General features: G+C 45.8%; 1 protein-coding gene across 1 annotated transcript in view; it reads left to right on the top strand.

Annotated features, from left to right (window-relative positions):
* LOC147746875 (uncharacterized) overlaps positions 1 to 13,548 on the top strand; it is a 144,714-nt gene that overhangs the window by 118,457 nt on the left and 12,709 nt on the right. Inside the window, exon 4 of the mRNA XM_086952280.1 lies at positions 1,564 to 1,730. Within this exon, the coding sequence (XP_086808406.1) occupies positions 1,564 to 1,730 (167 nt within the window). The remainder of the gene's footprint in view (positions 1 to 1,563; positions 1,731 to 13,548) is intronic.

Genomic DNA, 13,548 nt, shown 5'->3' with positions numbered 1-13,548 from the left:
AAAATACGATACTCACCCCCCTATCGTTTTTGCTGTTTTGCATTTTTTGAATGGGATGTGGCATAAACGCAAAAGTTTTATAATGACTTAATTGGACAGTAGGAACAGTTGCACAGAATGTAATGATTTTCTTCGATAACCATTCTAATGTTTAATTTGTTTTTATGAGGATGGATAACATCTCTGTTTTATCTTTGTGAATAATGTGTATATATATATGATTATGATTGTGTTGTAGTGTTCTATGTCATTTAACTATTTTTACTGTTTTTATGCTGTATTTTATCTGTACTTTTATGGTCCATTATGACCGAAATAAAGGTATTGAATGAAAGGGGGTTAAGGAAACAGAGAGGAAAGGACAGGTATAAAGGGTGTTTTAGCAGAAAAACACATCTTCCTCCTTCAGAAATAGAGGACATTCATGGGAAAAGCCAGTCTGAACAAAGTGATTATTCGCCAAGGACATTCATCAAGCTGGTTTTGTCAGCCTTTTGAAGGCCATTCTAGGTGAAAAAAAGTTGTCAAAATGGGTTGTCAGAGCCTGTTCAGTCAGCTTTGTTTTTCTCTGCATTCACATAAAACAGGTGTGATATTTATTTATCTATCGGTTTTATGCCAACATGACCCAGGATGCTCCTAGTATTAAGTAGTAGTAAAAAGTTCTTGCCAGACAGTTCTGATAGTGGATAAAAAAAAAACCTGAGACAAAACGTTTGGTGCTCTGTGGTGGGAGCTCTTCAGACATAAAGGGGGGGAATCTACATGGTGTTGGCCGTTCCAGTAGTTTATAGCGAGTAGAACAGCGAAGTATATTCAGAGTGGCAGGACATTACACAAAGAATAGTATCGAAGTCTTGTCATCGTCTCACAGTTCTCTCTTTGTAATGGAGCCTCTCGCATCCCTAATCTTACTTTTTAGGTTTCGCCTTCAAAGCACTTGCACTCTGCTTGAGAAATCTATTGTTTTTAATATAAACTTAAAAAAAGGATTTACATCCCGCCTCCTCTCTTTCCTAGCTTCTGTTTTGTTCCTTTGCGTACCACTTACCTTTCCTCAATTTCTACTGACTGTAGCATATTTCCTGCATTTACCAATGCTTGTTCCTCATCTCTTTCCCTGATTAGTTTCCTGCTGCTGAAATACTGTTATCGTCCGCTTTGGTGGAACAATATTTTCCTAAAGTTTTGCCTTTTACTCTTGTAGCATATTTATAAAGCAATCGATCACCCAGAGAGATTATGTGGTTTACATAGAATCACAGGATGTTGCGCGGCGCCGTTGCGACTCAAACCAGGATCCCTGCTCTCGAGTCAGCAGCTATGGCCGCTGCGCCACATCCTTTCCACTCCTGTGTTATCTGTCAGGGTGCTCTTTCCTTCTCCCGGATGATGAATGATGATAACAGCTCTTTATTCATTACATAGGTGAAACTGATGCATTACCAATGCTTATTAATTTAGGCTGCAGGTCATATGAGCATGAGCATGGAAGTTCTGCTGTATTGCCGTATTGTCAGTTGGCTTGGACTTCAGACCGACTTTGCCTTTTTCTTTACTCAGACGTTCCAGGTGCCACCAATCGTGTCTTCAGCAATACGGACCCTCTGGTTGTGGCAGTGATTTCAGTCTTTATCGTCATGATTGGAATCCTTGGCCTGGTCGGCTTTCTCAGATACAGGCAGAGGAACAACCGGACAGAGTTCAGGCGACTCCAAGATCTGCCAATGGTGAGCAAATTCATCTCTGCAAGGAGAGGGCGGGCAGGGTAATGCCTGATGGGAGGATTCTAATATTGTCGACACACTTGTGGGGGTAAATGGGCAAATCGAAAGTATTGACGAGCACTAATGGAGTGTGATGCAATCTCTTGCGACACATGATGTATGAGTTTCTACAGGAAACATGGTGCTAGGTTCAGAATATTTTTGAGAACTCTGAGTCGCAGAGCGGAGGGAGGCTTTGCTCTATGGCACAAGCTGGGAGAAAGGAATGGCCTTCCTTGGAACAGATGCAGTGTAGAGAAGTACTCATTTGTAACAAGAGATCTTATAGATTGTTAAAACCAGAGTGGCCACCAAAAACCAGATAATCGGCTCGTGGGAGTGATGCCTAAGAGAGAATCTTGGGATGTCCAGGCGTAAATGTGGATGCTTGAGGATGTTGCAATAAAAATGGTGCCTTCAATAATATTTTTAAGTTTAGAGATCTAGGCGCAGCACATTGCGCTGCCTTGCATTACTTTGCGTCGGGTAGGTGTTACATGGGTGGAGCATGGGAGTTTCCATGCATGCACGCATATTCTGATGCAAAACCAGATTTACAAAGACTTTCAAACCTGGGTTTGCACCAAAATGGAGCTACTACCCCATCGAGATGTAACCAGGAGAAATATCATTTTTTTCTCCTCTTTACCTCCGGTTTTCATGTGTGCTAGCACACACGGGAAGGGGAATATGCCTCTTTGGATAGTTTTGCAGGAAGGTGTCCCTTCCTGGTCAAAAACAATCCTGCCTGTAACGTAGGCCCCCTTGCACCATAGTACAAGGGTGCCTGTGATGGCGCTAGGCTGCACACAGTGCATCAGCAAAAAGAGAGAGCAGAAATGCTCAGTAGCTTTGAAAATATGGAACATGTCTGTTCTCTCCCTTTCATGCAACTCAGCGCAGCAAGTTCCCTTGCTGCGCCACGTTGTTTGAAACATTAATTTCCCCCTTGTCTACAGAATACAAGCTAAAGAAGCGGTGGGTGTTCATCTACCCAGAGTGACTACAAGGCTGCGCCTTTAAGAACTCTCAGGATATGGTAGAGGTGGGGCCTTGGATTGGTCAAATTAATGAATTGGTATCGTATTGAGAAGTGCACTACGACCCACATCAGGGCGGAGCTGTGTGTGTCAGAGTTATACAATATCAGAGAAATGTTTTAATTAAAAACCATGGGCCCGATTCACAGAATGAACTTAAGACTCAATCCTAAACTTACTACTATTTTGGTATTCAGAGAATGAACTTACTACTTTTGGATTTCACAGAAGTTAGGATTTTGTCTTAAGTGTTTGTTAAGACAGACTTAAGAAAGACTTAAGACAAACTTAAGGCAAAATCCTATCTTCTGTGAATACCAAAAGTAGTAAGTTCATTCTGTGAAGGCCAAAAGTAGTAAGTGCATTCTGTGAATACCAAAATAGTATGAATGAATGAATGAATGAATGAATGAATGAATGAATGAATGAATGAATGAATCTTTATTGTGTGGTTACTTAAAACCATTACATTAAGACCAGGTATAAAATTACGAAAGTTAAAAAAAAAAAAAAAAAAAGCCACAAAATTTCTGTAAGCAGGCATTTGTTAAAAAAGTTCCCAAAGTTCATAAGGACGAAAAACCACAGAATTTTTGATGACAAGCGTTTATAAGAAGTTCCCAAAGTTCATACGGGCACACGCGGTCAAATGCCTTTAAGGGCCACCGGGGGTCCTATGGCAAGGTCTCTATTCCTGCGTGGCCTTTGCGGCTATCAACTCCAGCCAGGCCTGATGTATAAATTTTCCGAATGAGGCCATCTGTTTTACTACGCTCAGGGTATATAGGTGATGAATTGCTTCCTTGGCTGTGCGTGTCCCAGCGTCCCTAAGAATGGGCCTAAGGTAAAGGGTGCGGGGAGCGCGTAGAGCGGGGCAGCAAAACAGTAAGTGGGCCAGTGACTCTCGTTTGTAATTGCAGAGTCTGCAATGCCGAACTCCTATGCCTGCATTTTCCGGGTGATATAGTTCATTAAGCGGCAAGGGATGCAATCTGTAGGCGAGGATTTTGTGGAGGGCTGGGAGGCCCACGGCCTGCGTGAGGTGGTTTCGGGGGTTGTGCACGGAGTGTGGCAAGCGTAAAGACTCATGGAAGGCTCTTTTCCTGAGGGACTCCAAGTCCAGTTCCCGGGAACATGCGCGCACTTGCCTCTTTATCACGTGTTTGATGGTCGTGTAGTTGACAAGATCTGGGTTCCACGACTCGATCGCCAGGTTCAATTGCGTCTTGGCAGCTTCGATGGTAGTTGACCAGGGGTTCCCTGGTTCAGTGAAAATGTGTTTCAGAACGGCCTTTAGTGTGTTATCGGTTGCCGCTGTTGTGAGGTAGTAATATTTACTTAGGGCTGCCATCTCTTCCAGGATTTGTTGGTTAAGGGCGAATTCCAGGTGGATTAGGGTGTTTCTTGTGCATTTCGGCAGGTGATACAGTCTCTTGTATGCCCCACATTGGATTTTTTCCAGCTCCTTATTTAATTTGCCTGGGTACGCCTGTTGTGCGTAGTTAAGGGCAGGCATTAACTTGGCCTTGAGGACTCTTTGAATGGCCGTTGCTGAAGGGCTGTGTATAAGGGCTTGTAGTTTACATAGGGCAAAGGTGATGGATTTGCCTTTACCCTGAATTTTCTTTAAGTGGGTGCCGCACAACCCTGATTCGTGGAAGGAGACCCCTAAGTATAGGTATTTCTGGGTGCTGTCGAGGGTTAAATGGCCGAGACTCCATTTTACTCTTTGTTTTTTGGGGTAGTGCCCAAAAATGACTATTTTTGATTTAGTCGGGTTTGCTACCAGCCTGTTTTTGTTGTTATATATAGCCAGAGCGGTGAGTGCTTTTTGGAGTCCTGTTTTTGTGTGGTCCAGAATTACGAGGTCATCCACATACTGCATGAGGTGTATTTTGGTTGCCCCGATCTTTGGTGTTACTAAGGAGGCCCCCAGCAGGGCTGTCTCCATGTCTGCTGTATATAAGTTGAACAAAAGGGGCGCCAACACGCACCCTTGTTTTAAACCGCGATTTGTGGCTATCTTATCCGTTGCGGAGTCGTTTGAAAGTTTGATTCTTACCCAGGTGTTTTAATACAGGGATTGTATCGCTCTTAACAGGGAGGGGTCAATGTTCCAGTGGACCAGCTTTCTCCATAAGATAGTGCGGTCTACCCCGTCGAACGCGGCGGAGTAATCGATGAAACAGGCAAATAAAGGGAGGCTTTTGCGCAGCCGTGCTCGATTGATTAGGTAAGAGAGTGCTGTGATATTATCCACGGTGGAGGACCCAGGTCTGAAACCGGTTTGGCAGAATGGCAGGAGATTTTCTTCGCTTGCCCAGTCTGTAAGGTCTTTCAGGATGGCACTTGCGTAAGCTTTACCCTCGATATCCAACAGGGCGATCATGCGGTAGTTTGTTGGGTCTGATTTGGGCCCTTTTTTATGAATTGGGTGCAGGAACGGCCCCCGACAGCCAACAGTCAGAGAATAGGTGGGTCAGGTTTTTAGACCAGAATTCAATATTTGATTTGAATAAGTGGCCTGGTAGGCCATTGGGGCCCGGTGCGCCGTTTGCTCTGTTTTTTTTAAATATTTTGGACACTAGTGCTTTTCCGGGAGGGAATGTTGTGTTAGTGATTAAGGTCGGGTCCAGTTTTTGTGGTGTCATGTTGTGAGGCTTGGTGGTTGATCCTTCTTCCTTGTAAAGCGCTTTTACATGGCAGACCCAGACAGATGCCTCAAGGGAGTTTTCTCTATGATTTGTGCCTCGACCGAGGTGACTAATATAACTCCAGAACTCTTGTGTTTTTCCAGGGCTCAATAGATCGAAGATTTTCAGCCACTGTGCCTCGCAATGGTTGCGCTTTGCAGCCCACACTTTTGTGGAGTGGCTCTTTGCGGCCTCTTGCAGTTGGATTTTGTTTTTGATTGTGCGCTTCTTACTGTAGGCTTTACGTTTTTTGTTTAAGTCCTTTGCACTACTTTTAATTTCTGAATTGAATCCGAGTTTGGTCGGAGGGTGCCAGCGGATTGCCCTTGGTTTGTCTCCACCTCCCCTAAGTTCTGCCGCTAGGGTCAAGGTGATTCCTTCCCATGTTGCTATTGTCTCCTGGTTGTGTTTGCAAGGGGGCCAGCCTGCTCACGTGTTTGCCCAGTTGTTAAAGGTTGCTGTGGCTGCCTGCCCCCATTTTATTCTTCTTGGCAGTTTTGTTAATTCTTGGCCGTCCGATGCCCCCACGCATATCGGCTGATGTCGTGATTGCACCGATAAGTTCATGGTTATTGTTAGGGCAGCGTGATCGCTATCATTACGTTGGTGAACCATGAAGTTTATCATTTTGTCTTGCAGGTTATCGCTTAAGATGATGTAATCAATCGTCGTTTGGTTGTTATAAGTGTGACCGATCAAGGCTCCCGGGATGTTCTTTAAGAGCAATGTGTGGGCCGTCGCCAGTTTGTGGGAGTTTAAGAAATCATTCAGTGCTTCGGTCCCCCCGCGGTGTTGTTTTTGCTTGGTTGAAACCCCTATGTTATGAATGTTGAAGTCGCCTAGGATAATGCAGTCTAATAGTGGATAGCCTAGCAGTAAAGTTTCTAATTGATTTGTGAGTTTGAGCGAGTTGGATGTATTCTCCTGCGAGTTGTGATAGATGTTGATCAGTAGTATTGGTGGGGTTCCGTTGATGGAGATGGGGAATTTCAGAATACCCGCCTGTAAAGTGTCTGGTAAATTATGTAGTTCCAAAAATTCTATGTTCAAGGCATGTTTTATGTAGACGCACTTTCCCCCTGATGGTCTTCCGAATATGTTGGTCTTTTTAGCCGCTTGACTGTATTCTGCATATCCTCTTAGCGAGAGTGGTTGAGTCAGCCAGGTTTCCTGTGTGCAAATAATGTCTGCTTTCTCCAGGAATTTCACCGCAGCTGGACTTAGTAACAGCTTTTTGAGTCCTGAGACATTCCACGTTAATATTTTTATACTCTTGGTGGATTTCTCATTTTCCTTCAGATTTTTTTCTCGCTCGCTAGCAGCGTATTGAGGTGTTCGAGCTGAGTTTGCGGGGCGGGCTGTATTAGGAGCTGGGATTTAGTGCAGATGACAGCCAGGACCAGTCGTTGCAGGGGTGTCCCCTGGTTGCGCACAATCGTGTTCCTTGGGTAAGGTTTGTTGTGATCTTAATTGGGGTGCCGTCGATTGGGCTGTTATTTATGCAACCTTTGCACCCCTGGAGAACAGACTGTTTTTCGCCGATGGGTGGATAGAGCATTTGTGAGTGTAGAGACAACCATGCCCTGTGCCTGATTGTCTGGCTTAGAGTGTAAGATTGATGTTTTTAAAATTAAGGGATATTTTTGGGTCGGCTTTGCCTTTATCTTTATGCCCCAACTTTCTAGTAATGGTTGTTGACTCCTCAGTGCCTCCGCCAGGTCTGGTCTGGTTAAGGTTAGTTCAGTTGTTTCATTTTTTTCTTCTGCGTCGGGGGGCAGGAAGGAGATGGTTTCGATGTCTTTGGTTTTTGTACCTTCCAATCCCGGCAGGTTTGCGCAGAGTATTAAGAGATTGCTTCGATTCAGGATGTCCCATTTTCCTTGCGAGGTGTATTCTGGGTATAGCAGGATTTTCCGATCCTCTGCATTTGCTTGGCTTGGAATGGCCTCTTTAAGCCAGATTTTGTCCTGGGTTTTAATTAGGGGTGTCATCCTCAAGCCAGGCAGGTGAGAGTTTGTCTGCTGGTTTGGCCCTATTGTCGCTTGGAGTGCTTCCATGGGCGTTGTGCTAGGGGAACAGTTCTTATTCCGTAGCCTGTCAACTACTTGCTCCGGTTTGAAAGATATTAGCCCATAGGGGGCGCTCTGAGAGTCTCCGATGGTGGCATTAATAGTTTTTGAGTTATCGGGGGCTATTGCTTCGCTCATTATGAACTTGATTTGCGCTGGGTTCTCAGAGCTGGTTTGGCAAGGCTCCTGCAGGTTTTGCTTGGCTTCCTCATGGATGTTGCCTGTGATTCATGCGCATGTTTTTGTGTTATTGGCGCTGTCGCAGATTGAGAGCCCATAGGCGGCGCTAGCAAGCTTGGGACCTGAACTGAAGTGAAGGTGTGTAAGATTTCGGGCGATGATCCTGTGGCTTCTTCTATGTGCGTGGGGGCTGCCGGGGTAGGCTGCTTATTCGGTCGTAGCCAATTGTGAATGACGCTGGTGGCGTATGCATTATTTTTCTTCTCCTTGTTGAGTTTTCTTAGTTTTTTCTTGTTTTTCCTTGACAGGTTTTGTAACTCTGGGCTGGACGGCTTGAATGTTGGTTGGTGGTCCTGGCTTTCAGCCTTCGTCAGGGTTAATCTTGTGCTGCCAGCAGAGGGCGGGGTCAAGGGTGCTGGCATTTCCGAGCTACTTGGGCAGGGGGTGGGTGGGCTGTTATCCGTGGAGTGTGCCATAGCAGGTCCCTGTGTGAATGAAGGCATACTCTTCAAATCGTTTTTTTTATTTGCTTCACCCTTGAGGTCCTCTATTAGAGTGGACATAATATTTGGGAGTTTTTCTAGGCTCTGCAGAATCGGGCTGCAACTGCATGACTCTTGTTTGAATTGCGTGTTGTCCTGCGCTCTGCGTATCAGGGCGTTTAAGTTGTCCAGTTTTGAGTCTGTTCCCGATATCAGATTTGCCACTAATTGTAGAATGTTGATCTGCACATCAAGCTTGTCTGCGTGCATTATCGCTGCTCCGGTCATTGAGACAAGGGCTTCACTGATTGATGATAGATGTTCAGTATTTACAAGGCCGCTATCCGATGGCGGGGAAGATGCCGTTTTATCATCTTCTTGGAGGCCCGGTCTAGGTACGATCAGTGGGTGTTTTGGGGTCCTGTCGAGTGATTGGCGGGTTACACCCTCCTCAATGGCCGGGGGTTCGTGGGACGGTTCTGTGTGCATTATACCAAAATAGTAGTAAGTTTAGGATTGAGTCTTAAGTTCATTCTGTGAATCGGGCCCCATGTCAACGAAGCGGGACTCTTCTCAACCTTTCAAAGAAGAGGACATTTCAGTGAAAACTGTTTGCATGTGATCACTGACATTTTTATTCATTTTTACTAAAACTTGTTTGTATGTGTTATTTAAAAATTAAAATTTAAGAAATACCATGAAAACTATACCATCCCTAAACTTCCAACCCTAAACATTTTCCCTTAGCAATGCCTTGCTCCATATTTACAAAGTGGTGGTTAACCCACTTACTGTGGCTTAACGCCACTTTGTAAGAAAAATGCTACTTACCAGTGTGCATCTGTTATTGGCATGTAGGGCTGCAGAGTCACACTCTAGTGCAAGGGTCTTCATACTGTGGGGCACGACCCCCAGGGGGGCCGTGGAGTGGTGTGAAGGGGGTCGCACCTTCAGAATGTCACTTCTGCCCTGGCCTCCAGGGCTTCAGCCCCCCTCCTCCCCCATCCAGTGTCTCAGACGCGGGCTTCTGCAGAGCAGCTCACGCTCCTGGGGCCTCGGCTGGGCAGTGTCTGGAGTCTTCTCTCCGGCCCGAGTTTTTCACAGGTCTTTAAAGACCATTTGCATATTTACATGCCTTTGTTAACTGATTACCAAAGCTTAGTTTGTTTATGGTTCCAGTACCCCCTGAGTCCCACTCTGCCTATTCCTTACATTTGTATTTTTACACTTACTGCTGTAGTGTGAGAATGCATTTAATGAAAAGAAATATAAAGTTGGGTTGCCAAAAGAAACATGCCTGCTATGTGTTGTTTAAAGATCCTGCAGAGACCTGCTCTTGACACTAAATTGAGGTATAAATAAAAAAGTATGTATTAATTAGTGATGTGACTTTTCTGTCTTTATTTTCTTTAATTATTAGTCCTGGATCATTGAGGCATCCCTAGAACACAATTAAAAGTGCTTTCTATTTATATTTGCTGAACAGATGCATACTGGTTAGCAGTATTCACAGATAAGTGCAAAAAATACAGCTGTAGGTGACTGCTTATTTCTGGGCCATCAAAATAATGAGCTGGTACCCTAATCATTAGACTGGAAGTTTGTTGCAGGATCAGCACATTATTTCCTCCACCCTCGAACCCTGATTAATGCCATTATAGCAATAGTTTAACTTATATCTGAAACTCTACGCTTCAAGTTTCTGGGAATGCACCCTGCTTTCAGACTACTCACTTCTCATTCTCGCCTTCACTTTCACGTTCACCCTGCACTCCCAGCGATCACAATGCACTCACACTGATCACCATGCACTCATAGCGATCACCATGCACTCATAGCGATCACCATGCACTCATAGCGATCACCATGCACTCATAGCGATCACCATGCACTCATAGCGATCACTATGCACTCATAGCGATCACTATGCACTCATCGAGATCACAATGCACTCATCGAGATCACAATGCACTCACACTGATCACAATGCACTCACACTGATCACAATGCACTCACACTGATCACAATGCACTCACACTGATCACAATGCACTCACACTGATCACAATGCACTCACACTGATCACCATGCACTCACACTGATCACCATGCACTCACACTGATCACCAAGCACTCACACTGATCACCAAGCACTCACACTGATCACCAAGCACTCATAGCGATCACCATGCACTCACAACATTCACCCGCTCACCCTGCTCTCACAGTGATCACTCTGCACTAAAAATTTGCTTGCATTGTTCACTCTGTACCTCACCGTGCAGTCACACAAGCACACTTCTCACCCTGCACTCATGTGACACTCCACTCAACTGCCCCCCCCCCCCCCTTACTGCTCAAACTGTAGCTCAATTAAACAAGGCCATCACTAACCATGCACTAATTCGTCCCACTCTGCACTTACAGCCGAACCCAAATTCATATGGGCATCTCACTCACCCTGCAGTCATTCCTTTTACCATACTCTCACACTGTTGCATTGCTCACCGTTCAGTCACATGGACACTCTTGTCCCCCACACAGTGCAGAAGGTTAAAGTGCCGGGTACAAAGAAGATGTACCATGCACATCACAGAACTGAGTGGGCCCGATTCACAGAATGAACTTAAGACTCAATCCTAAACGTACTACTATTTTGGTATTCACAGAATGCACTTACTACTTTTGGTATTCACAGAAGGTAGGATTTTGTCTTAAGTTTGTCTTATGTTTGTCAGACAGGTGCTATAGAGAGATGAGGTGTATTGTTGGTGAGTGGTAGTGAGGCAATTCATGGAGAAGGTGGAAAGACTGTTGCACTGTGTGCGACCAGTGCTTGGACAAGCCCTGGCTGGGAGTGTTAACCCCCCCAACCCCCCTAAGTTCGGGTCTAGTGGATCCCCTGCTTCTGCCTATTATTTACATTTGTAGTGCGCTACTGTTACCAAAAGGTGTCCTGGGGCTAATAACCATCTGCCTGCAATGTGAGAGAGGGATCCGGGGTTGGGAGAGGAGAGAAGAGAGGGATGGAAGGAAGGGGGTGAGAGGAAAGGGGCATGGGTAAACTGCTTAACTCTGCACAAGACCGCCACGGTTTGAATGCACCCTTGCTGCTCCCGGCCATGGACAGGTGAGCTTCTAATGTGGCAGCGCGTATTCCTGCGGATTGGGAGGCCCTTTACAGAGGTTGACAAGACATCTTTCTGATGTTAATTGCTGTATTTTGGTTATAAACTGGTACTAATGGGGTGAAATCTTTCCTCAGTATTACTGTGTTTAAAAAAATTCTACATAATAAAGCAATGCTACCCCAAAATACGCAGCATCACAGAACATTATTTACATTTTCTACTCACACAATTTAGTGAAGCCTGTCGCATAATTTGGTTCTCACCTTCCTCATAACCTAGAGGTTTAGAAATTTTTGTCAGGAGGGTGTCCTTACGCTTGAAAATGTTGGCAGGGGGGTCTGGGCATCCAAAAGTTTGAAGACCTCTGCTCTAGTGCATAGATCGCCATCTGGTGGTGGGCCCGGAGGATTACACTTTGTTGTTATCTTGGAAGAGTCTTTGTTTGGTGGATGACCCTCCTGTAGAGCGCAGTGCGCATGGGCATCGACTCCATCTTCAGATTGGTTTTCGCCATTGGGGAAATGATGGAGTTGTATGAGTACAGAAAAATATGTCCATGTGTATTGTATCTAATTAAGATATTACTGGAACAGATATAGGTAGCCGCGGAGGCGGGTGGGCGTGTGTGACTCTGCAGCCCTACATGCCAGGAACAGATGCATACTGGTAAGTGGCATTTTCCGTTTGAGGCATATGGGCTGCAGACCACATACTAGTGCATTGATTGCATAGCAGTTCTCTCCCTTAGCGGCGGCCACCAGTATCTGTTGTAGTTGTTTGAAATAATGTTTTGAGTACAGCCTGGCCCACACTAGCTTGTTGTTTTGCTTGCACATCTACACAGTAGTGTTTTGTGAATGTGTGCGGTGTAGACCATGTAGCTGCTCTGCAGATATCATGTAAGGGAATATTTCCTAAAAATGCCATAGATGCCCCTAGTTTATTGGTAGAATGAGCCTAGGGGTAATGGATAGAGTACGTTTTGCATTCTGGTAGAGAACTGGTTTTCTGACAGGTGTCGACATATCTCTTGAACAACAGTACCCAAACTAGGTTTCCTCGCATCTAAATCAGGCTTTCCTCCAGACTACCCTTCACCCAATCTGGCAGAGGGTCGCATACAGACGGCACACTATTCTCCGGATACTGGCTGGACAGTCCCGGGCGGTACTTTAACCCACACTCGTCTGGGCTGACATTACTTTTTGGCCGTGGACCCGTAACTACGAGCGAACCCTTTTCCCTGGACCCCTCCTCTGGAGTCAGTAGAGCGCCCCATCACTTGAACCACCAACCCCTGGGTCAGTCTCTGAATCCCCTTCAAGTACCCTGAGTCCCACAGGAGCTACCTCACCTTCCCGTTTCCCTTGGTGGGTGCCGAGCTCCTCCCTCAAGTGGGGTGGCCTATCTCTGGGTGGTTATACTACACTCTCTGCCCTATTTGCTTCCGGGTGGTAGCCCTTATTGGGTCGGGGCTCCCCTTCGAATTCAGTACTGAAAAACCACTCGCCGCCACCTGCTGGGCCGAATCCTTCCTCCAGTTCGGCATCTAGGAATATAACTTTTCTGCCACCAGCCGGGTCATATTTTACTACAAAGTTAGCACAAAAGGACGAATATCTGCTGCCCCCAACTGGGCTGGGCTCTCTCTCCAGCTCCGCCCTTGCCATTGAAACTTGGTTGCCGCCAGTGGACGTGTACATCCTTTCAACCTCAGTGGTGGGAAATGAACCATCACGGCTGTCAGCGGAGGCATACCAACTTTCCTCCTCAGCATTTAAAAAGGTGCACTAGGCTTCCCACTCAGTACAAAAAGACGAGTTTTTGATGCCACTAACTGAGTCGTTCTCTGATTTTCCTCTCAGCATAAAAAGGGGAAGGTTCGCTGCCATCCACTGCGTGGAGCTCGGTCCCCCACTCAGCAGAGCTCATTGGATGGGTGACATAAGTTTCTCTTTGTCGGGCGGCAGCCCACCAGGCCTTCTGCCTTTGCTGCTCCAAATCGAGTTCTTCCATCTTTAGTTCCTGCTCAATTCTCATCCGCTCTGGTCTCATCTGAGATTCCTCCCTCAGCACTTTGAGGCGGTTGTCCATCTCTATCCTTCGGTTTGCCATTGCAATCTGATGCTCTCTGTCTCTTTCTCTGTCCTACCATTCCTCTGGGGACAGGTCTCTGACTGGAGAATCCC

Source organism: Lissotriton vulgaris, chromosome 1_1 (genome assembly GCF_964263255.1).
Source record: "Lissotriton vulgaris chromosome 1_1, aLisVul1.2, whole genome shotgun sequence".
Classification (NCBI taxonomy): Eukaryota; Metazoa; Chordata; class Amphibia; order Caudata; family Salamandridae; genus Lissotriton; species Lissotriton vulgaris.
Note: the sequence above shows the minus strand (reverse complement) of the source record. Positions and strands in the feature narration are given on the sequence as shown.